Source organism: Gekko japonicus, unplaced genomic scaffold (assembly GCF_001447785.1).
Source record: "Gekko japonicus isolate JY-2015 unplaced genomic scaffold, Gekko_japonicus_V1.1 scaffold469, whole genome shotgun sequence".
NCBI classification, from domain to species: domain Eukaryota; kingdom Metazoa; phylum Chordata; class Lepidosauria; order Squamata; family Gekkonidae; genus Gekko; species Gekko japonicus.
Genome location: NW_015173138.1, coordinates 819,827 through 845,393, shown reverse-complemented (window position 1 = coordinate 845,393; position 25,567 = coordinate 819,827). Strand labels below are relative to the sequence as shown.

General features: G+C 44.5%; 1 protein-coding gene across 1 annotated transcript in view; it reads right to left on the bottom strand.

The window, feature by feature from the left end:
- ABCB11 (ATP binding cassette subfamily B member 11) overlaps positions 1 to 23,649 on the bottom strand; it is a 70,945-nt gene extending 47,296 nt beyond the window's left edge. Inside the window, exons 1-11 of the mRNA XM_015422245.1 lie at positions 23,642 to 23,649; positions 20,165 to 20,213; positions 19,534 to 19,775; positions 16,316 to 16,403; positions 13,558 to 13,691; positions 9,865 to 10,036; positions 8,544 to 8,668; positions 6,288 to 6,462; positions 4,163 to 4,276; positions 2,054 to 2,164; positions 1,817 to 1,942 (exon numbers count right to left, since the gene is read on the bottom strand). Of these exons, the coding sequence (XP_015277731.1) occupies positions 1,817 to 1,942; positions 2,054 to 2,164; positions 4,163 to 4,276; positions 6,288 to 6,462; positions 8,544 to 8,668; positions 9,865 to 10,036; positions 13,558 to 13,691; positions 16,316 to 16,403; positions 19,534 to 19,775; positions 20,165 to 20,213; positions 23,642 to 23,649 (1,344 nt within the window). The remainder of the gene's footprint in view (positions 1 to 1,816; positions 1,943 to 2,053; positions 2,165 to 4,162; positions 4,277 to 6,287; positions 6,463 to 8,543; positions 8,669 to 9,864; positions 10,037 to 13,557; positions 13,692 to 16,315; positions 16,404 to 19,533; positions 19,776 to 20,164; positions 20,214 to 23,641) is intronic.
- Between the last annotated feature and the right edge of the window lie 1,918 nt (positions 23,650 to 25,567).

The following is a 25,567-nucleotide window of genomic DNA, read 5'->3' as shown; positions in this document are numbered from 1 at the left end:
GAAAACACCAGTCACGACATGTTTTTTGGGTTACTGTTATTTCACAGAGGAGTAGTGGACCCTTTCCAAAGATGTGGCTCTGTCCATCAGCATATCCAGCTGCATACGTAATTCCTGTAGAAAACGGGTTGGAGCTTGTGACGACCCCTTTACTGGGGAGACCTGGTTTCCCTTTAAAAGTGTACTTTATGTTTTTCTCTACTGGGTAATCTGGCTGCCACCAGGAAATTTAAGGCTTTCCAAACCTTTATAATATAATATTCATCACTGGGTAGGTATATCGAGGGTTTAAGCTTTCGAGGAACTATGTGGTCTGAGGAAGGATTCTTTCCAGAGCTGGTATACTTGAATGAAATAGGATTTATTTAAAGAAAGCATAAATACGAGGGTAGAACCATGTAACTAGTAAAGTAGGTATAACACACAGTCTGCTCCCTACTGACAGGGATTTTTCCTTAGGTAACTTTGTAACATTTTTTCCTTCATGTCCATATAATCTTTACTGTTTCCTAGACACTCAGCTTCAGCTTATAACTGTTTCAACATAGAACTGCTTGTCACTTTCTTTCAGACACAGCACTTAACTCTCATATCACACACAAGAAGGTCTCTCCTTCAGACCCCAGAACTCAACTCATCCCACACAGGGATGGGTCTCACTCCTCTCATACACAGAACTTCTGCTTCTCTCACCGAAATCAGAACTTAACTGATCTTCATCAACTGTCATATCTAACTGACCCTCTTGATAGACATTCAAATCCTCCACACAGCATCCATTCCGAAACCCCACCCCCTCTCTGTCACTCACCAATCATATCACTTGCCTGATTCCAGCACTCTAGATTATCATCACAGCCATGCAAACCAAACTTTTAAAGCCACACACACACAGTTAAACATGAAATCATTACAGAGCTCATGAATGAGGCATGTATCCATCCAATGGATTTCCTGTTTTTATTGATCTCCTTGCCTTATACCACATTGCAAACTGTTTTTGACATGCTCTTTGGTTTCAAATGCTAATTTGCTATACCAAAATAAATCTAAAGCCTCTTTCCTGAGGCTTCATCCAATTAGTTTCACAGGTCTTAGATTCTGGTGTGAGGAAGGCCTTTGATTCCCACCTGCCCTCAGGTGCCGCCAGAGATTGTTCAGCTGCTGCTCATAGAATCATAGAGTTGGAAGTGGCCATATAGACCATCTAGTCCAACCCCCTGCCCCTGGGGGCTACGCGGCCACCATTACCACCAGTCTTACTGGCAGAGTACCAGCCCTTCTACAGCTGACATAAGCAAGCAGGGATGTCCCCAGCCTGGTTCCTGTTTCTACAGCCATTCACAATTGTCCCCAAGGGCTTGCTCCTCTTCCCATTAAGGTGCCCTTTAAGGGCTCAACAAATGCTCATCAAAACCAGGCCAGACAGCACCTAAGTGTGGATGGTGTAGGGGTAGCCAGCTTCCAGGTGTGGTCTTGAGATCTGGAATTACAACTGATCACCAGACGACTGAGATCTGTTCCCCTGGAGAAAATGGCTGCTTTGGAGGGTGGGACCCTGCTGAAGTCACCCGCCACCACAAGCCACACCCTCCCCAGGTTCCATCCCCAAATCTCCAGGAGTTTCCCAACCTGGCACTGGCAGCTCTAGGATGGAGATGGACACTAATGGAGAAGTAGAAAAGCCAAAGGAGTCACTTGGTGCACGTGACAAAGATCCAGCTGAATTCATCAGAGAATGGATATCACCCCAAGGTTTTTCAAGTTAAAATGAAAATGAAAATGCTATTACGACTAGACTAGGCCAGGTTCTCACCATGCCTTCATTAGGGTCGTAGAATCGCTGGACGAGCTGCACCGTCGTACTCTTCCCCGCTCCACTAGGGCCAACGAAAGCTGTCATTTCCCCTGGCTTGACGGCCATGCTGAGTTTATCTAAAATCTGGAAATGCAAAAAAAGGGGGGGGGGGAATACAATATTTTGAAAATGTTACTCTTGGTCCTGGGAGCAATATCTGAAGATGGTACTACAACAGCAAGACTGACCACTCACCTTTACTTCAGGTCTGGATGGATAGTAGAATGTCACATTATGGAATTCAATTTCACCTCTAACTTTATCCAGCTTGTAGCCACTTTCTGACATGCAATCGATGGTGGGTTCCTAGGGCAGAATGAAGTATGTTACTTGGTTGTCCTCTTAAAAGGAAAAAAAAACCATTTTCTGCATGAAAGATACAGCACACACTGCGGATCCGCCTCATCGTTTCCCTGGTATGGCCAGGGAATCTGCTTGACAGCAGATGTAAAAAAGAGAGGGTAGGGGTAATATGTAATCATGAGTCCAAAGTGATGACATGGATGCCCGACATGTACCAGTATACTTGCCTGTGGAGGTGTAACAAGACAAAAGAGGTGTAGCTACCCCAATGGAGGTGTAGCAAGACCTCTATGGAGGTGTAGCAACACAAAGCATCCAGGCATTATTTAGAGTTTGTCGGTGTAGTGTAGCAGCTGAGAGATGAGCTATGTGTTGGAAATGCATGTGTTTACAAGGTCTGACAAGTCAGTCATTATAGGGTTAACTTGTTTGCCTAGTATTGCTGTTGTTTAGACTGACCTGGAAGGGGTACCTGACTGTAAGCCAATGGGGAATTAGCCCGGAAAAAGTAGCTTCTATTGTGATACAGATTGGTTGTTTGTTTCAGGTGACTTCCTTTCTAAGGGTCGAGAAGAAGGACAGATTCTCCATTATCTCTGTGTTAGTGTTGACTATAGACAGCTTAGAAAATGTAGCTGTTAGTGTTATGTTTATTTGTAGTTATCCCGTGTACCTTTTACCTTTAGAAATAAAGGTTTTTAAAAGCAAAGAAATCTCTTCTTTCCAATAGAGCAAGATCCATTGATAGTCTGAGTATTAAACACTTTTGACTATTTTACAACACTATGAACTGTGAAATCCCCGGTTTGCCTCAACAATAAATATGTGGGGGCGTGGGGGCAGTGCCTGCGGGTGGTGGAGTTTGGGGAGTGGAAGGAGCTTGGTGAGGACTTAATGCCATAGAGTCTGAGAGTGGAAGGAGCTTGGTGAGGACTTAATGTCTGGCGTCTGAAGCGTCCATTTTCTCCAGGGGAACTGATCTCTGATCTCTGGAGGCCAGTCGCAATTCCAGGAGAATTTAGGGTTGCCGGATCCAGGTTAGGAAACTGCTGGAGATTTGGCAATGGAGCCTGAGGAGGACAGGGACCTCAGTGGGGTACAATGCTACAAAGTCCACCCTCCAGAACATCCATTTTCTCCAGGGGAACTGATCTCTGTAGTCTCTGGAGATTAGCTGTAATTCTGGGGCATCCCCAGGTCCCACCTGGAGGCTGGCCTCCCTAGGAGAACTCTAAGCCCCATCTGGAGGAAGCCAACAGAGGTGGGGAGCTGTAACAGCCATCATTAGCAGGGCTATTCCATGCAGCAGATGCCTCTTTAAAGGTACAGTCTTAAGCACATTGAAGTCAGTGATCTTAGAAGGGTGTCATTCTGCTTATGATTGCCCTGTTGATAATTCAAAGAGAATATTAAGTACATGGCAGCATATTTCTTTTCCTGCTGCACACACAGTGCTCTCTGTTTACAACTTGCCATTTAAAAAGCCCCTTTGGCTAAGTAAGGATTAAAAAGCAGACAAGTTGGGCCAGCTTCTACAAACGCTGCTCATTGATGCTGATGGAATTACACAGGAAGGTTTGCTGAACAGTTTGACCTCGCTGTTCTGTTTCCACCCAGCATATTAAAATTCTTATCTGAGCCTCTGGCCTCATTTCATTCCTTAGACTTGAGTGCCAGAGAGACGGTAGCGGCTTAGTTACTGAAACCACTCGATTGCAAATAGCCTGACTGGCCTAATAGAGAAATATTAGGGATCGGAGATACTTGTGAATATTCATCAGCTAATTATTTAGAAGCATCACTTGGCTGAATGCATTCTTTCAGAATTCAGTGGCAGGAGGCCTGCCTGGCTTTAATTTTGGCAATCAGTTCCCTTCCCTTAATCACCATAATATTTCTCATTTGCACTGTGGGTTGGAGCCTAAAATATGTACAAAAAATATTAATCATGCCCCTCCCCAACAAAGCAAGGCTGGTAGCCCTGTGCCATTGGCTACTCACTTTGTCGATTGTCTCGAAGATGTTTGTGGCAGCCCCACGGCCGGTGGCAAAGGCCTCCAGACAAGGAGAAGCTTGGCCAAGATTTAAGGCACCCACTAGAACACCAAAGAAAACCTGAAAAGCAGAAGGGATTATGTCTCCCCTGGATCTTTTCTTTTTAAAAACATGCTTTGATACAGAATCTAAATTATAATTAAAAGTGGTGGAAGTCATCAGGGATTATTTTTGGAACACAGGCAAATGCTTGGACCTCATGAAAAATATTAAGGAGGGTACAGATGGGAATACAACTGAAAAAAGAGCCATTTTTACACAGAAAGTACAGAACGACTATGTGCACAAATAGATTTCAGACTTCACTGTGATAAGGATGAGCAGGATTCACAGCCTGGTTCAGAGCGTGGGCAGACAACCACTGTTGTGTGTTCTGAACAGCAGCACGCCAGACTGTTTTCCTCAGTATGCTGGGCTGGTTCCTCAACCAGACAACAGAGTAGGCCTGCCATTTGCCTGCCTGTGCCAGTTAAATTCCTGCCCTCACTCACCCAGTCCCCCATCCTCAAGATATTGAGGAACTGGAGAGAAAAAAATGGCTGAATGTGGCCTCCATAGTGATGCTGTAGAAATTTCACCATGTCTCTATGTTCTTTACCACAGAGACTAGGGAAATTGCAAGGGCATAACTCAGAGCTGATGTCACATCCTCCCTAAATTCCACCCTCCCCAGTCACCACCTGCAAAATCTCCTAGCATTCACTAAGGATGTGCTGGCAACCATACAGCTGAGGAACTGGGAGTGCTACTGGGACTGGTGGTGTGGGAGAAGGTGACAGGCATGGCTCATCCCATTGTTGCATGCCAGACCCATGCAGCCCCCATCTGGGCCTGAGGTTGGGTGGCCAGGCAGTGTCATTAGGGACACCAGACCCCCGGGTGAGGGCAGGGTTCTCCTACTTTCAGCCCCCACCTCTACGCCACCAGCCAGCTGGCCTTTGGGGAGAATTACCCCCCCCCCAAAGGAGGAGGCTCCCAATAAGTGTACCCCCCATCCCCCGCCTGCTGCTCCAAGGGACCTGGCAACACTGTCATATAGAGTTTCTGGTGATTGCTAGAGCTTCTAGTGTCACTTCTGGATAACTCTAGGAATTGTCAGGAACTCTATAGTCAGAACTTCCTGTAAGTACACAAGGCCTTATTTTTCATTTAAATTTTTCTCTCCAAGACAATAACATGCTCCCTTTTTGCCCCATTTCCACCCACCGATCAGCTGAGCATTGGTGAGTTTGGGCTACAATTGACTGGAGGTCTCCCACCATAAGCAGGCAAATGGGAACTCTAGCCTGAGGTCCTGGCACCGCTGAGGTTTGGCAAGATCCCAGTGTTTCCAGCCAAGTGCAACCCTTGCCTCCCCCATCCGTTTGTTTGTCAGCACACCAACAAAATCACAAGTGGATGCTATGGGGGGGGCATTTAGCCCCCCCCCAGTTGTCAACCCATGTTTTAAAGACTTGATCTTGAATATATTAAGTATGACTTCATAAAAAAGTATTTCAAGAGCACTTCTTGCTAGTTTTTAATATCTCTTAACAACTACAGAAATATTATCAACACAGCCTGCATTACAAAGCCCATTAAATAACTTATAACAATTCTCAGTAGGAACGGAGTTCTGGCTGGCTTCCGCGTTGGCGGAACTCTAGCCTGAGGTCCTGGCACCGCTGAGGTTTGGCAAGATCCCAGTGTTTCCAGCCAAGTGCAACCCTTGCCTCCCCCATCCGTTTGTTTGTCAGCACACCAACAAAATCACAAGTGGATGCTATGGGGGGGGCATTTAGCCCCCCCCCAGTTGTCAACCCATGTTTTAAAGACTTGATCTTGAATATATTAAGTATGACTTCATAAAAAAGTATTTCAAGAGCACTTCTTGCTAGTTTTTAATATCTCTTAACAACTACAGAAATATTATCAACACAGCCTGCATTGCAAAGCCCATTAAATAACTTATAACAATTCTCAGTCAGTGCATCAAATATGTCAATAGGCCAGAAACATGAACACCCCTGAAGGTTGCTCCCCTACCCAGAGGCTGAACAACAGGAGGGAAAGGGCAGTAGAAAGCCATTACCTGTAAAAGCGTGCCAGGAGAATACTCTTGTTGCTCAAGGACAAGTTTTGAGCCATACCAAAAGGCTAGCGCATAACACATGAAAATAATAAACCAAATGTAACCAGTGAAGAATCCCATGATTATTCCCTTTCTGATTCCCCAGTTCTGGGCAAAAACTAGGTTTTTGTCGTATCTGCAAGGGGAAAAAAATAATAGGAACATTGAAGATATGCATTTGAGAATAATAAAAGGGAAGGAAAAAACAACTTGATCCAATGTTTGGGGAGTGATGCCAGTAATAATTGTAATTCTCATATGGCATGGTGCGTAGTATAGCCAGGAGATCCTATGATTGTCTGGCAGCCAGAAGTTCTAGCTCTTTTAGCATTATGCAGCACTAGTCAGCTGCAGAAGCAGGAAGAAGACCATGGCCCATATCTCTCTGACTGTCACAGGCAGTGGGGGCATCCTTCCACGTGCTGGGGCAGTGGGGCAGGGCTGATGGGTGAGGTGGGGGTGTAGCTATGCACCTGTGGGCTAGCCTGGGCTATCCAGGTCAGGGGTGATGCAAGTGCTGGAGAGCAATACATTGCATGAGCGCTCTCCCCTTGCAGTGGCTTAACCCTTGCTATTCCATGCTTTGAATGAGCGCTGCAAGCATGTTGTGTCTTGATTGACCCTCAAGCTGATGCAGTTGGTAATGTAAGAATACAGCTGTTGTGATGCAGGGGAGAACAGGACAGGGTTAGGGACTGCACCAAAACGTATGATACTTCAAATGCAGTGCCTTGTTGGCAGTTGTTACATTCCATTCCAGCACTGTCCCAGGGATAATCTGAATCCATTTGCCACAAATTCCTACTTCTTCCTTTCAGAAATGAACATAGGGCTCTTCCGCATTGTCATTTTTGTCACTCTTTTGTCCCTATTGCTTCAGGGCTTTCACACACCCCCCCCCATGTGTTTTGCTTTCTCTAGTAGTCCCAGAGGGAGCAAAACACATGTGGAAAAGGGTGGGGGACCCAAAGCAATAGGGACAAATGAGTGACAAAAATTACAATGCCCATGCACCCAGACTGTCCTCAATAAATTTGCTGCAGTATGCTGGGGGGGGGGGATTCTTGAGAGAGGATCATGAAATAGGCAGGTAAAGCAATTGGACTTTGTTTATACTGAGAGAAGCTGGCAGAGGAAATCAGGGGTTGTTTAGAACAAAGGAGGCCCAGTGGTGCAAAAGTTCCATCTTTGTGTGGGTTTTTAATTAAGAAAAAGGCCCAGGCAGCTAAAACGCAAGAGTGGGAATGTGTCCAAGAAAATGGGCTATCCACAGACTGGGACTTCCATCAATATCCAGAACATCAGAATATCAGGAACATTTGCACCTCTTTCAGAAGGTACAAGTTTTGCTTAAGAAAACCTGGACGTGGAGATCTGAGCAAGAACAGAGTGTGACTGAACAACACAGGCTCAGCCGGCAGGGACAAATCTTTGTGCTTGCATTGCTGCCATGGTAACAAAACATCACACTACCAGCAGTGTCCGTCCCACCTCAATAGGCCGAAACTAGATGTGATCGTAGCAGGCCCATTTGTTTAACACCTGGTCTGTTCTAATCACACACAGTTAGAACAATATTTTTTTAAAAAACAAAAGACATACTGTAGTTAACTAGGATCTATGGGATCTACAAAACTTGGATTGGGTCCAGCGGAGAGTTTTTGGGGATGGAATTATTTCCATCTGTGGAGCACAACCTTCTTGGCTCCTCTTGTACCCCAAACGTTCCCTTCCATAGGCTACCCTGGGGATCAGCACTTGGGAGAGGGTGTTTGGGGCCACAGTGGGAAGGCAGAGGTAACAAAGTCACACTCAGTGTGTACCCCAAACGTTCCCTTCCATAGGCTACCGTGGGGATCAGAACTTGGGGGAGGGTGTTTGGGGCCACAGTGGGAAGGCGGAGGTAACAAAGTCACACTCAGTAGACTGAAATCCTTCCATCCCTGGAAAAACTCAACCGGAACGCAGACTGTGCCAGCAGATTATGGGGGCTGCAGTTGGGTCCACTAGTGGCAAGGGAAGAGATAGCAGACAAGCCCGGGACCTCCCCTAAGGAAGACCTGGCCAAAGGCTACCGGTACAACTGAAGCTCATTTTCAGTTGTTGCAATTTATAAATACTGGTCTGTTACATCTAGACAAACAAGATATACGTCAAATAGCTTTGTACTGTTGGTTGGTTTTAGGCATGCGACCCATGCTTAATATCTGAACCGACCTTTCCACTTCTTTTCTTTCCCCTCCGAAAGCAGCCACAGTTCGGATAGACGAGAGCACTTCGTCAGCAATGGCACCAGCTTTTGCATAAGCCTTTAATTCTCGACCTGTCAGCTTTGCCACAGCCTAAAAACCCATCAGAAGAGTCATTATATGGGGGGAGGGCTTATTTGGATATTACACTTAATAGAACAAACTTTTTGCTTTCGCACCAGATATAGTGTAAGTTTATAAACAGACCATTTATATAGCCCAGAGAGAGAGAGAGAGAGAGAGAGAGAGAGAGAGAGAGAGAGAGAGAGAGAGAGAGAGAGAGAGATGCACGCAAATACTTACAGTGCAATCCTAAACAGTTACACTCTTCTAAGCCTACTGACTTAAATATTTAGCACTGCACTGTCACTATTCTACTCAAAATCTTATGTGCCCAGTTGTTTCTATGAGAGAATTCAGTTTCTGGTTGGGATACAGCAAAGTTTAGGGGTGTTTGGGACAGCATCATTGTATTCCAGTATTGAGGTGCTCTGCTCCAGCAAGTTGTTTAACAAAGGGGGGGCTTCAAGTTTCACAGAAGACATCTATAGGCAAAGATGACAGAAACAGTGGAAGCATTGCCTTATCTAACAGCCAATTCCAGAGGGGTCTTCCAGCAAAACCAGCAGAAAGTCTTGTAACACTGTAAAGACTAATACTACACTAGCTGGCCCTTATTCATTAAGATTATTTGTTCTGCACAGTACTGCAACATATCCCTCATCTCTCAATTTTCACACTCAGGAAAAAAAACAACTAAATTTTCCATTTCTTTCTGACCTCAGGGCACATAAGCCCTTTTCACCCAACACAGTGGTACCCTCAGGGCAGAGCTTTGGGGCACAGACCCAGGCACCCAGTTTGTGGGCTTAGCAGGAGGGCCACCCAAGCCAGGCTGTAGGTTTTCATTCAAAATATACATGCCCATTTAAATGGGGGCACCAAAAGATGACTGACAGCGGCAGTCCTAAACAAAGTCACATCCTTCTAAGCATTGTGACTTCCATGGATGTAACTCTGCACAGGATTGCACTGTAGCCTAAACTGATTTTACTGCGTCACTGACACAACAGATTGAGGGGGACTGAGTGAGGTAGTCAGTCTATTCCACTGGGGTTCAAAAAAATACATGTGGGATTGATCATTAACCCAGTGACTTGTAGTAAATAATTTGGCGAAGCTCTGTGGAGTTGTTCTGAGTCTCTGTCATGGTCACCGACTTCAAACACTGGACCCTGAGAACATTGCCACTAAAAATCATACAGAAATGAACAACATCAACTCCTCACCAGGCCAATTATTCCAGCTCCGACCCCAATGAGTGGACTGACGGCAATAATGACCAAGGTCAGCTTCCAGCCGCTGACAAATCCTAACAGGAATCCACAAATAAAGGTGGTGAAGCGCTGGATAAAGATTGCTACTTGGTCAGCAATAGCATCATTTATTTTATTAACGTCACTGCGGAGAACAAGAAAAGCAGGTACATTTTGCCGTTGTTACAATTAAAGATGGTCATTAACTTTCCCCCCCTTAATATTTGTATTAGTTTACTTTATACATATATATTATTCATAATATAATAATTTACATTTGAGTCTGATCTTTAACATTATTGTCTATCCATTTGTAAAGTCTCGACCATTTTTTTTAAAACTGTCTTCTCCTTTTCCCTGAATTAACAAGTTCAATTTGTCCATTTCTGCTAAATTCAACAATTTCAAACTTATTTCTTCCCTAGTCGGGATTTTTTCACATTTCCAATATGTGGCCAAAAGTATTCTGGCTGTTGTTATTATAAGTACAACTAATCATGCATCATCATGACTAAGATTTTCTGGCATTATATTTAACAAATATATTTCTGGATTTAACGTCAAATATATATTCATCATTTCCCAAATTATTTTCTGTACTTTCTCCCAAAATCGTTGCATTTTTACACATCACCACCACATGTGATAAAATAATCCTACATTAACTTTACACTTCCAACATTTATTTGAGCTATGTACATAGCATTTTGCTATTTTCTCCGGTGGCCAATAGATGGTCATTAATCTTGATGTGCTTTTCTGGGTTGGGAAACCATGAGGACAACTGTTTGGCTAGGTGTTTATTTGCCTATAGTCAGTTGTTCTGCTAGGCAGAAGATACACCAAATGGATGGCATCCCCTTGGATTTTCAGGACAGATCTTTTGCTCTGTGTACCTTCCCCTCCAGGTTTTTACCTGATACATATTCAGTGACTGCACTGTATTCAGACACGGCTTCCCTCTTCAGTTTTGGGAACTGGTCACTCCCAGATTTAGTATTCCATTTGGTATAGAGAGACTACAATGGGGAAGATGTTGTGCAGATCCTCATCTTGCTGCTCAGCTATTACCACTTGGAGGGGGGCTATGGCTCAGTGGTAGGGCATCTGCTTTGGATGCAGAAGGTCCCAAGATCAACTCACAGCATCTTCAGTTTAAAAAGATTTCATCCCAGACCATGTGAAATAAATGTATTTATTTATTGAGATATTTATATCTTGCTTTCCTCATTGCTCAAGGTGGCTTATAAGTCATAGGGCTTTTTCACACATTCTCATTTTGCTTGCTTGTATGTTCCTGTTGCTTCAGGGGTGGTGGCTGTACCCCATCTGTTTGGCTCCCTCTAGTGGTCAATACGCTCGGCAAATCTCCCTGCAGGTTTAAACTGTAGGTTTTTATGCTGGGCATAAACCAGTGTAATATTGAATCAACCACTAGAGGGAACAAAACATGCACAGAACAGAGAAACACCCTCCCCAAAGAATTAGGAACTTACAAGCAAGGAAAATGAGAATGCAGAAAAGCCCATAGTTAAAACATTAAAATTTAAAGCCAATAGGATAAAACCCTAGATCCCCTCCTCCTCATAAGAAGAAGAAGAGATTGGATTTATACCCCGCCCTTCACTACCCAAAGGTGTATCAGAGCAGCTTACAAACTCCTTTCCCTTCCCCTCCCCACAACAGACACCCTGTGAGGTAGGTGGGGCTGAGAGAGCTCTTGACAAAAACTGCTCTTTTTCAAGAACAGCTCTTATCAGAACTAAGGCTTGCCCAAGGTCATCCAGCCAGGTGCAAGTGGAGGAGTGGGGAATCAAACCTGGTTCTCCCAGATTAGAGTCCGCGCACTTAACCACTACACCAAAGATGCTTACAGTCTATACCCCTTTAAAAATTCATGGTGAACAAAATGGCCTCCTGAAGATGTCTAATAATGGCGCCCCCCCTCACCTTGACAGGGAAACCATTCCACAAAGTGGGAGCTACAGTGGAAAAGGCATGTGCCCTTATTGATGGCAGTAGGAACATCCTGTAAATGGAGGCTGAAGACCCTTATTCGTGCATGGGGACAAACAGAAGGAGACAGACCTTCAGATATGTGTGTCCTAGGCTTTGCTTTAACACCTTGAACTGAACTTGGAAACAAACTGGCATCCAATGTAGCTGTTTTAAAATGGATGAAATATATTCCCATAGACCTTAACAATAATCAAGCTGCTGCATTCTGAACCAGGTGCAGGTTCCACATTGTCTTCAAGGATAGCTCTTTACTCTGAGACCCTGGAGACCCACTGCCAGTAACAGTAGATAATACTGACATTTATTTATTTATATCCCACTTTTCTGTTCTAAAAGAACACCCAAGGTAGCTAACGGACATAAAACATCCTAATAAAATACAGACATCAAACAGTCAATCAGTAATTAAAAAAACCCAGGTTCCAATAGCTTTTACAGGTGAGCTGCTAGGGGTGTGGCTGAGCAGGTGGGAAAGTTCAACCCTGGATGGTTGGTTCCCCTCAATGACCTTGATAGACCAATGGTCGGACTCCATATAAGTCAACTTCATATATGTTTTCCCTTTGTGGGAAATGGCCAGGTAGAAAGATAAAATATCGAAGTGCTAATCATTGTGTGTTTTCACCCTTTCATTACCCACTAGGCGGTGGCTGCCCTTTCCACCAACCTCGGAGCGGCTACTTATTTATTGACATATAGTGGTCTTTTTGACTTTTGCATACAAAAACAAAGTCATGGTTCTAAGGCAATAAGTAGCCCAGCAGCACTATATTTTTCTCCTTTGATATCTGTTCACAGCCACTACCTATATCTGCTTAACTACAAGATCAGTGTGAGGCAAAGCACCCTAGTTTTACCAAGGGTTAACACGAATAGTAGTGGGTCATGCAGGTGTTTGTAATTAGCCTTCCTTATAGATACTATCTGTATCTCTTTCAAGGCCTGATATCTGAATGAGGTAATTGGCTAAATGAAAAACCTGCACTCAGTTCAGTAACTAGATGGGAGGGGGGAGCCAGGAGCAACTTGCATCATCTCTTGGAGTGCTCCCGTGAATGAGTGCTTTGAATGGATTCTGAAGACCGCCTGAAGTCAGATAGCAAGAAACTATAACTGGGCCTTAGATAAGGGGAACACTGTGCTAACTTTTGATCCTATGGGACAGATGTGTAAACTTCCAGCCTGAACTCTACAATTTTGAATGGTGCACCAGTTAATGCCAGGTGCTAAAGTGTCAGAAAGAAAAAGTTAGCTTTTGGTGTATTTTTTCTAATTAACTCAAGAGACTGTGTTGCCTAGTAGTATTTGTAATTTTCTTTGCTCAATAAATCTGTGTGTATTTTTCTAAAGGTTTTGGTCTTGTGCACATTTAACCTCAGGGACCCACGAGTTTGAGCACTGCTTACGAGTCTGAGAGACAGTGGCTCAGAGGGACCAGGCTTGGGTTTCCTGACATTTGGTCCTGACAACAGTTGCATTTTGCCCTCTGCACAGTGGACAGATTGACCTTATGTAGATTCAAACTCAAGTCCAGCTCTGGTAAAAACAACCAACAGTAGCTTTTTCTTTTACTTTAAGCAGCCTTTTGAGAGGCATGCTCTCTCTCCCCCCCACATATGCCTGGAATGGACATCTCAGATTACTCACTCAGAAATCCGTGTATTGAGTTCACCCACTGATGTACAATCAAACCAGCCTATATCCATCCTCATTACTTTCCTGAAATAGGCTTTTCTGATTTTCTGTATCTGTCGAGCAGCTGCCGTTACCCATAAGCAAATCTGAAAGAAAACAGTGTGTGTGGGGGGAGCAAAGGTGAAAAAAGCCACAATTAAAGGGGGGGGACAGCTTTCCATCAAGTGCTCTAAGGCAGCATTGAAACTGACAGTGGAACCAGTTGAATATAATATATCCCAATTCCCAGTCTACCTGCTATTGATTTTATGTCTTCCATGATGGTAAATCTGCACTTGTTTTATAAACTGATTAAAGAATCTTCCTCAGTTATACTACATTGGCATATATACCTTGGGCATTCATAGAATTAAATTCTCAATGTGGATACATGATACAGCGTGGATACATGAATCCAGAAACTGGGGATATGTACAGACAAGACAAATTTCTACAAGCCTGGCATCTGAGTCCAAAAAGACATCTTGTACTGGTGGTATTGGTGGCCACATTTGCAATTTCCATCACCCAAAATGCTATCATTGTATGCCCTGTGGGCCATCCCAGAGACAAGTGAATAACAGTGAATGAACATATGCTCTATGGAAGGCCCTCATAGGTTCAATCAGTCAAGTGCTGGTCAATGTTCCCTCTAAGCTGTGGAGTCCTGTGAGCAGAAATTCTACTTTGTGAGCCACTGACATTAAAGTTGTGAGCAGGTGATTTGGCCACTGCATAAATTAGTTTGCTGTGGAGCCCTCCTTCCTGAGCCAAGAGAAAAATGTGTGAGCTGGAGGCTAAAAAACTGTGAGCTGGCTCACACTAACTCAGCTTAGAGAGAACACTGGTGCTGGTTACTATAAGCAGAGGTGTCAAACTCATTTGTTACAATGTCACTTTGTCGGGCTGGGCCATATGTGCCATAAAATGTAATGCCAGCAAGGGAGATATAAACTTCATAAAGGACACAGGCAAACCCAATTTACAATGTTATTTTTATTTAAAATACAAACATGCTTAAAACATTAACACTCTTACAGTATTTCCTTGAAGTATCTCCCTGATGCCCGCCCTCCCGCTTCCACCGCCCATTTACTCATTAGCACGGGGACAGTATGCAAGGACATAACGCACCGCCCCTGTCATCTGGCAATAAAGGTAATGACCAGTTGCTCATGGCTGGATAAGAGCCATTGACAAGCTGGTTCCAGCCCGCAGGCTGTGTGTTTGACACCCCTGTTATATAGGTTCATGAAGATGCAGCTTCTCGGACAGTTAAGAGGAGGAGGAAGACTGTGCCTGCTTTCTGTATTTCTAACCAGTCCTCTATCTCTGCATGTTGCAAGTTAGTTATATTCTGTCCTGAATAAGAACTTTTGTTTATATCATGAGCCTTCCTCCCTTTACCTCTGGGTCTCCTTCCCATTACCAAAACTCAATCCAAACATTATTTGAAAACAAGTCACATGACTTCCCTGCATCATGGGCTCCCAGACTGACCCTGGACCCTGAATGTTGTCCCCCTAATTCCCCCAGCCCATCACAGTGGCTCTGATTTGGTGGAGAGACAACAGTTAAGAGCTGGTTCCATATTAAGGATTATATCAGGACTAGCAGCAAAGCTCGTTGTAAAAGCAATACAATGAGCTCTAGAAAGATGTGACATGTAATGAACGCATAGGCTGGAAGCCAATTAAGCATGGTCTCACCCACTGCAAGTGCCAGCCAGCGGGGACCCTGCTCAGCTGGCCAGATCTGACCTCCCCCGGCCAGGCTAGCCTGGGCTGTGCAGGTTGGAGGTTCCAGCTGAGACAACACAGGGAGGCTGCTGGGCCACAGGCAACTGTCTGTCTGGGAAGGCTGCCCGCCGGCTGCTGCCCTCCTCCCTCCCTCCCTCTGCAGGGCAGGGGGCGCAGCTGGCCTGGGGTGTGGGGAGACGGGGAGGTTGATGCTGGAGTCTGCTGCGGTTGGCCGGGCTTGCTTACCCCCGGGCTGCCCTGCCAAGGCGGTGCCAGCGAGCCAGTCTGCCAGCACACCTGCCTGCCCAATGTATGGTGAGGCAAGAGGCACCAGGGGATGCTGCACAGGATTCCCCCCTCCTGCAGCAGGCCTGTGGAGCTGCCACCGCAGCCTCCAGCCGGGCTCTGCCTCTTCCGAGCGAGCCACGGCAAACAGGTGAGCGGTGTCACCCCACACGTAATCCGGCACTCCTCTGTCCTTGACAGCGCCGCTGCCACCTCTCTCTCTCCAGCCGCACCTTCCCCAGCATGCATTGCCAACCACTGGGCTTCTGCCACTCCGCTGAGGCCTGCTCGGGCCAGGCCAGCCTGTGCACTCAGAGTGTTTGTCTCTCTGGACCAAGCGGGGTCACCTCCCACCCGCCGCTTTGGAGAGACCCCGCCAGGGCCAGGTATGTGGAAACCAGGCCACTGCCGCCGCCACCGCATCATGGCAAACGCGAGGTCCTTGAGGGAGGGGAAGCAACTGTCTTCTGAGGAAATTTTTGGCCAGCGCCAATTCTGCTGGCAGGACTCAGGCAACACAGCCAGTGGATAGGGACAGCTTCTGAGTGACACATCATTGAGCCAACAGATTTGGGAGCATGTGGAATGTTCTGGAAAGTGCCATCCCAAATGACAATTATTATATAGGGAGATATGGATTATATGATGTATAGAAAATCATTACATTTTTTCTATATGGAAAATAATACGGGTAAGGGAACACTGACTTGGAGATATCCAAGAAAAAGAACTGCACAGCCGATTCCTGCATAGTAACTTGCAAACAAGGTCATTTCCTTTTCAATATCCAGCAATCTATTTTTTGAGAGAGAGAGAGAGAGAGAGAATTAAACAGCATTCTTTCCAATTCCCAACAATTATTTTACTTGAATGTCTATTTTGGTTTTGTGCTAATAGAATTCTACATGCATACAAACAAATGATTTAATGATTGAACATGAATATTTCTGACCTTGGTGAATCAAAACATCTTGTGTTTAGGCGATCTTTAACACTGGCACAAATGGAACCCTTCATCCTTACCTGCACTTATATCCATATTATTCTTTTTGCTCCAGCAGTGTTTGAGTATGGATTTAGAGGAGATGGAAAAATACAAGATGAAGGAATTAATGAAAACATAGCCACCCTTTTCAGCCATTATGTTTCTGGACCTCTTGTGTACTGGGAGAATGCACTAAGCGTAGTCACCATTATGTGCATAAATAGGCATTGCTCATATTTTACAGCTGAAGAGCATGAAAATGCATATCCTGGAAAATCTGGGTTTCAGGTAGCAGGTACCATAGCTGGAAAATGGTGCATTGCTTGGCACATACAAAATGGTGATCACTCTTCCATTGCACTAGATAGGAGCACCAGTTCAGTTTAGTTTATTCAAGTTTAACAGCCCATAGGCCATATGCTATAAAACACAATCAAAGAATTAAAAATCTCAGTATCACAAAAGTTTGCCACATCCACATACAGCTTTTGCAGAGGCTACTCAAAAGTAATCTTGATCTTGAGATGTCAGAAATGGCCAAAAACTTTAATAGCCATTTTCTAAGAAATTTTTCTCGGGCTATTGCATACTTTGGGCAATAGAAAAAAGTATGGGGCAATGAATCAACCACTGCCAGTCACAAAAGCGCTGACCTAAAGGTATTTTGAAGAAATGGCCCTTCATCTGGGCAGCTGACAGTATGTTACAATGTGTGATCCTCAATTTTGGAACTGCCAGCATATTAAGATAATGGGGCTGATCAAATTGGGTTGGATATATAATTTCCAGATGAGGTAGGGAACATTTCCATCTAGCAGCTTTTTGGAGGGAGTCCCAGACCTGTTTAAGCAATTTCTCTATAGGTAACTTGCATCTGCTTTCTATTAAATTGCTTGGTTTCTGTGAGCCCAATCAATTGATTTCCATATCCACAGCTCAGATAGGAGCAGCAGAAACATACCACCTGGAAACAATTAGGAGACAAGTAGATATGGCACATGTTCTGTTGGACAGAGATGGCCATTGCTTGTAGCTTGAAGCCCTAAGTGAACCAGGCCAGCATATCCAGGACTAACCCAGGATGTGGTGGTTTGTTTTTGTCCTGTTTGCACATTTAAACTGCACCTTTGTATTTCATACTTTGTAAGCCGGTTCAGTCCCCATTGGGGAGAAAAACAGGATAAAAATTCTGAAATAGTTCTGTTGGACTTGTAATCCACCTTCATTCCCAGTGATAACAGCAGACGACAAATGAAGTACATACCGATAAAATAATAACTTTCCTTGCAGCACTTTTCAGGTTTTATAAAATCCCTGCAATGAACTGCCATTTTCAGATGTTAACTGAAGCTCACATAGTTACGTGTTTCAAATCTTCATGGGGTGGCAATGATACATTCAGTTCTGTTTAAGCATTTATAACTTCAAGGATTAAAAGAAAGACAGACCCGATCCCCTAAAGGTTAAAACTGAGTATTTGAATACGTGTAAGGATGACTTGAAACATGGGCTGGCTCCATACCTTAGCTGCCCTTCCCCATATTCATGTCTATTGCTTCAATACACCTTGTTGAGTTTTGGTGATGAATTATCACAAGGCACAGAAGAGGGCCCTTTCCAGTGGTATGTTACTAGTTATGAAAACAGACATTAATACATGGGGCATTCACATAGACTCCCGTCCAGCTAAAACGATTCCTGGCTGAGGTCTACTGAGATTAAAGGAACATGTCAATGGACCAGCTCCACTACTGTTGATTTCAATTGGTTTTTAGCTGGATTAGGTCTCAGAGGACAAAAAAGCAGTTTAGGTGAGGTCTGTATACATAAAAATCAACCTGACATTTAGTTCAGTTGTCTGCAGCCCTTAAACCAGAGTCTTTTACAATTACCAATTTATGAATTACAACCTCAGAAGCTAAAGGAATCCTTAATACACTTCGAAGTGCCCTGGTGGGGAGAGCACATACGATAGTTCTAAACCAGAAAGAATCAGGATAATCGCTGCAAGACAGGGCAAGTCAGAGAGGGGCGATGATGGAATTTCAATTTTTACCCCTGTTGGCTAAAGCTGACAGCTAGCTGAGTGTAACCTGACTGGAGCAGAGCTGATTAGGATACGAGTATATTAAAACAAGCAGTTATCAGCAGGTGTGCAAGAAGCAGCTCCTCCAGTTCTGGAAAGATAGCAATATAAATTTGTAGACCAGCCAGTTATTGCACATCGCAGCCTGAATAGTCTAGCCTAAGCTTGCCAGAACTTGGAAGCTAAGCAGGGTTGGCCATTGTTAGTATTTGGACAGAAGACCACCAACAAAGACCAGGATTGCTACACAGAGGTAGTAAATGGCAAAACATGAGGGGTCACTATAAGTCAGTTGCGACTTGATGGCACTTTGTTCTATATTATTATTAGACACTGCATGGCCAGGTGCCATTATCAATGAAGGCATGAACTGGCGGCAAATAAAAGACTGCAAATCCAATGCCCATTTTGCTCAGTAAGACAATAACAAGTAACAAGTATTTCACAGGAAGTGGTGGCGGCTACAAGCATGGACGGCTTCAAAAGGGAATTAGATAAGCATATGGAGCAGAGGTCCATCAGTGGCTATTAGCCACAAGGTATAGATAAGGACTCTGGGGCAAGTGATGCTCTGTCTTCTTGGTGCTTGGGGGGGTCAACAGTGGGAGGGCTTCTAATGTCCTGGCCCCACTGCTGGACCTCCTGATGGCACTGGTATTTCTGGCAACTGTGTGATACAGAGTGTTGGACTGGATGGGCCTTTGGCCTGTTCCAACATTGGCATCTCTTATGTTCTTAACTTGAAGCAGGATTACAGCATGCCTTGAGAGCCCAGTCAGGCTGGCTCCCTTGCAAGTGATAGTGGTCAGTGCTACTTAACGATAAAGAAGAAGTTAAATGATTCGCACACTTACCCACAACTTATCGATGTATTACTTTCATTTTCCAGATAGGAGCCATTGATCCACACTATGGTGTTATTCACACAGGTTTTGTTTGGGTCTCCCAGCTCTTGCTTTTCAATGTCGTATTGTATAAATGTGTCCGTCATGGCCCCAAAGACAAGCAACATGCCTGGCTGGGCTGCTCCGTGAAGAATAGCACAGATACTACCAAAAGCCATCATCACCGTCTCGGATGGTGAGGCAAATCTAAACTAATAGGGAGAGGGGAAAGGTACAGAGAGATTATTAAGTTATGCATTAATGGACTGTTTATTCCCCTAAAATGTAACGCAGGGCTCCAGAATTCCATTCTGGAATAACACTTGTACCTTGCATATGTCCAAACTGACCTTCTAAATTATCTAAAATCTAGTGTTACAACTACACGTACACCCATAGGTCAATAGTTCAGGAAATGGGTGAGCATGTATATGAGTAACAGGAACAGAGTGAGTGTGTCAGAAGGGTTCAATCCAATTATTTACAATACACTCCTAAGCAGTGTCACATACTTCTAAATCCACTGAAGTCTCTCTGGGATTATACTGTCAATGAAGCCAAACAGTGTACAAAAAATACCTAAAACCAAGAATTTTATTACCAGCTGGAAGAAGCCAATTCGAATAGCATCCTTTTTCTTGTCTGATGCCCTTGAAAGAAAACAAAATGGGTGGAATTAGAAGGTTTCATTTTCTGTTTCGGATAGGCTAGTATCTCTAGTGGTCCCTGATGATGGGATTTCTTCATGGGACTAAATCTGGCCACTACCAGACCTGGTCTCTTCAGTCCACTCTACTTTTTGGAATATTGCTAGGACCCTGAGATCAAATGGTTTGCTTTTCATTTAAATTTTCTAGCCCTCTTCCTGAGAAGCAAAACTTCCTAAACATCCTAAACAATATTTCACAGATACCTGACTTGTAGAAACATATCTCATATGAATCTCTCACCTCATAGATCAGGGTGGCCATATTTGTTTTGCCTGATCACCACATTTGGGTTTCTGCTCACTTTGGGGGGGCTCCACGTTGGTAGGCAATTCTTCCTGTTTCCAGCACATGCTGGTGCTGGAATCAGGAAAAATGGAAGCCTCAAGATCCGGAGGAGACCCAGATGTGGCATTCTCTCCCATTCTACTCCTCTTTCAGAGTCTTTGTGGTGCTTGGTCCTCAGGCTGTTTACCAAGACTTTGAGACCACTGCAGCCTTCGGGTGGACTAGCGCTCCCAATAAATTGTTAGGGAACTTGAGGGCTGGATGAAACACTCCAACAGACCAGATGTGTTAACTGGGCAGTAATTTGCTTGTTTCTGTTATAGATGATGATGATGATGATGATGATGATGATGATGATGATGATGATGATGATGATAATAATAATAATAATAATAATATACTTTTTGTCATTGTACATAGTACAACGAAATTAAGGTGCAATCATTCGGTGATCTACAAGCATACTCATATACACTCACACAACCATTAGGGTTCACATTGCAACTTAACCACCAATGTCACCCAAATTCCAATTCATACAGCATTTAAAGCAATAATAGCTCTCGAATAAAAACTGTTTTTTAATCTGTTTGTCCTTGTTTTGATTGATACCAATTGGCTTAAGAATAAACACATCCACATATATAATATAGAAACCCCATTCACCTTTGCTGACTCCCTCCACATGCTAGCTCCTCCCCCCTGCTCCTCCCCCCTGCTTGCCCCAGCTTTCTTCCCCATCTTGCTGATGCCTGCCTCCTGGTGCTTCTCCCGCCCTCCAGGTACCCATGTCCGTTCCTCCCTCCCCCTTCATCAAATTCAATATTTCATCACAAGATCTCAATGGTCATTTTGCGGTTGTTCGGCAACTTCTGTCTTGGAAAGAGCAAACCTGGATTTACAGGCCTTTTTAATACATTGATGGAGCTGTGGTGGCTCAAGTGGTTAAGACGCTGAACTGCAGGCTGTGGAAGGTCGGTAGTTCAGCAGTTCAAGACCCGGGTGCCGCAAGACGGGGTGAGCTCCTGTCTCTAGTTCCAGCTCCTGCCAACCTAGCAGTTCGAAAGCAAGACATTGCAAGTAGATAAATAGGTACCTCTTCGGTGGGAAGGTAACAGCGTTCCGTGAGCCTTGGTGTTTAGTCATGCCGGCCACATGACCACGGAAACGTCTTCGGACAGCGCTGGCTCTTCGGCTTTGAAACGGAGATGAGCACCGCAACCCTAGAGTCGGACTCGACCGGCTTTCGAGCAAGGGAACCTTTACCTTTACTTTAATACATTGGGCTGATGAATGGAAGCTGTATTGGCATTCATGTATATTTTTATAGTACCAGTACCTATACGGATGCAAACATTTGTGTCTACAGTGCTGGGTATACTTAAAAAGCTCAGGACGATGCATGTTACTAACTGTCAAGCAGTTACAGCCACAATTGTCGGTATTTATCCAGAAGCATGACGCAGCCAGTGAAACAGGAGGTATTTTAGCAACAAGAAAGGAACTTTGCAAAGATGCAGGAAGTTTCTAGGTTTGGAATGATGCACTACGTAGAAGGAGGCACCTTAAGGGTATGATAATTTTGTAATTCTGGAGTGGCCTGTTAAAATTAGGGCTGCAAGGTCCCTGCCCCCAAAGTGCCCAGATCTGGCCAACGTGCCCGGCGCAATGACGTCACCTGGAGGTGACATCATCATGCTGGGCACGTCGCCAGGGGGACTCTCTAGCATTCAGCCTGAAAACTCTATGGTATCACAGACCAGGAGCTTCTCCCCCCTGCCACAATAAGTAAGACACCTGACAACCCTACTTAACCATCTGTAGATTTTTTTCTAGGAAAAGCTTGAAGTGAATGAGTTTCAGCATTCCTGATAGTGCCCCAGAAGACTGTTTGACTTACTTGTCACCGTTTGTATTATTTGTTGAAGAACTTTCCCTTTTGGTATAGAAATATCTGTAAAAGACAAGAGATTCCTATGTGATTTTTCTTACTGTTTATGATTCTGTGCACTGCTATGCCCCTTGATTTTTATCCTGCCCTCCCTTCAAGGACCTCAAGGCAGCAAACCTGGCCCATTTTTATCTTCATCCTAGGATGCAGGTTAGGTAAGATCAAACACGGTCACTGCCAACTTCATACCTGTCCTTGTCCACCACACTGTCACGCTTGGTTTATCCAACAAACATAAGCAGGGGTCATTTCCTGCAGGAGCGCACAGGAGCGGAGCTCCGGCATTAAAGAGCCCAGGGACGGGCACATGCAACAAGCCCCACCCCCTGTTCCAAGCAGCCCTCAGTCAGAGCAAGAAGCAGCCAGGTAAGTTGCAGAGACCCCCCGGTCCAAAACAGTCCAGTGGCACCTTTAAGACCAAGTTTTATTCAGGTACAAGCTCTCCGTCCTCTGTGAGGACAGATCTGCACATTCGCCACCCCCATAGCTAGCAATCCAAAACAGTCCAGTGGATCCTGAGCAGTGGGTGTTGCCTTCTGACACACTTCCAGTGTTCCAGTGATGTCAGGGTGTGTGGCATATGCAAATAAATTATTCTGAGTTATGCTAATGAGCTCCTGCACCTCTTTTTCTACGAAATGACCTCTGAACGTAAGTATTATTTTGGAGCTATAGTACTAGAAGGCAGATATAAGAAAACTCCCTATATGGAAAGGCTTTGCTCATGTCTGCCGAAAGAGGTTGAAACCACAGAGCACGTGTTTTTCAGCTGCACATATTATAAGGAAGCACGAGGCAAGATTATTAGCCCCTTTATTAGACAAAATCCTTGGTCTCACTGAAAAAGCTAGGCTTGATTATCTTCTCTCTGATAAGAACCCCACGATTACCTGCCAGGTAGCTAGGTTTTGTTTGGTGATATTGAAGTCTTGGAAAAATATGTTGTAAATTATATTTTAAATGTAACATTGTTTTTAATCATTTTCATCTGGTATATGGTAAACTTTGAATTTTTAATTGTAAAATTGTGTCAAATGATCATAATAAAGAATGAATGAATGATCTTCACTGGGAGACACCTTGGTAGGGGGAGTCGCCAGGATCGTCGTGAGGATAACATGCACACACGTACGCCACCATGATGAGCTCTTTGGAGATCTGGGAGGTGGAGCCTAAAGAGGGCAGGGTTTGGGGAGGGGAAAGAACTCAGCAATGCAATACAATGCCTTCGAGTACACCCTCCTAAACAGCCATTTTCTCCAGGGGGACTGATCTCTGGAGATCAGTTGTAAAAGTGGGAGGTCTCCAGGCCCCACCCGGAGACTGGTAACTTTAGAAGAAGGGTAGGATAAACTGTAACAGACAGACATTCAGTGAATTACTGTTTTGAACTGTTCGGCATTTTCAAGAGAGCCTGGCAAAGGGGTACAGGATAGAGTCAAGCCTAGGCAAGGAACTTAGCAAAAATCATACTCCACAGCAGTAGTTTTCAAATCAAACTATGTTGGGGGCGGGGTTTCACTAAGACAATCAGTTGATACAAAATCTTATCAAAACAAGAGCTTGCCCATTACTAATAATCTTTGCTTGGATTGCGCAGCTGCAGGTGAATCTTGGTGCATCCTCTCAGTACACAGAAAACTCTGGTTTGAGAAATTCCTGGAGATTTGGGGGCAGTGCTTGGGGAAAGCAAAATTTAGGGAGAGCTCACTGGGAATGTGATGCCATAGCGTCTACGCATCAAAGCTGCCATTTCCTTGGGGGGGGGGAGTGCTGAGCCCTGTGGTCTGGAAAACAACTCTAATTTCAGGAGAATGCTAGATCACACCTGGAGGTTGACATTCCTTAACCCTCCTGGCCCAGGCCAGACAAGACGCCTAAAATTAGGGCTGCCAACTGAAGAGATCCAAAACAATGAACACATTGTGAGAGCATATGAAAATTATGTACCAGGTACTTTATGACAATAAACTGATCTTGTATGTTAAACGTTTAAATTTGCTTTTGCTGTTATAAGTGCATTTCTTCTTTTCCATAAGTATTTCTGCAGTAAAGTAACAGGGGAAGTTCCCTGGAAAACTGCCAAAAACATGCTCAAAATAATCTGCAATGCACAGGGGTTCCATGGAAGACCGATCAACATAGCAACGGGTCCCTGAAGGTAGGAACATTTAAAACCACTACAGTATAATACATTTCCTTACTTAGCCTATTGTCTAATTTGGCCCATGATGGTTTGTGTCTTATAGATACCCAGATGGGAACTGGAGTGGTTAGTCTGTGTTTGGATTGCTGGAGATACGTTTCAAGGAACTTTGAGTGGATAATTGAGCAGGCAGCTGTCTTAGGTATACAGCATCAGGATGCTAAAATAAATTTTCATTCTCAAAGGAAATTGCTAGTTATTGCTGCAGTGACCACAGATGGGCATTATGCTTATGACTAGCAGTAAAGCCCGTTGTGAAAGCAATACAACGAGATCTAGAAAGATGTGATTTGTAACGAATGCATAGGCTGGAAGGAGGTAAAGTACCTCCTGGAGATTTGGGGGGTGGATTCTGTAGAGGGCAGCATTGGGCGGGGGGGCGGAAGGACTCAGCAGGTATAATGTCATAGGGTCTACCCTCCAAAGCAGCCATTTTCTCCAGGGGAACTGATCTCTGTCTTCTGGAGATCAATTGTAACAGCGGGAGATCTCCAGGTCCCATCTGGAGATTGGTAACCCTAGGGGAAAGTCAGCTGCACAGCAGGTGGTTGAAGAGAATGGTTTGATTGGCAACAATAGTTCCCCAGGAGCAAATGGCTGGTTTGGAGGGTGGAGTCTATGGCGCTGTACCTGTCTGAGGTCCCCCTCTCCGGGCTCCACTCCTCAAATCTCCAGGAATTTCCATACCTAAAGCTGGCAACTTTATCTCCTCCCCTCTCAGCAGCCTCTTTCTAGGCAAAATTCTGTCTTTCTCATTAGCAGGGAGCAAAGCAGCTTACTTCATTCTCTTTGGCTTTGCGATCTGTACAGCAACACTGTAAGGTAGGTTAGGCAGAAAGTCTGTGGCTGGTC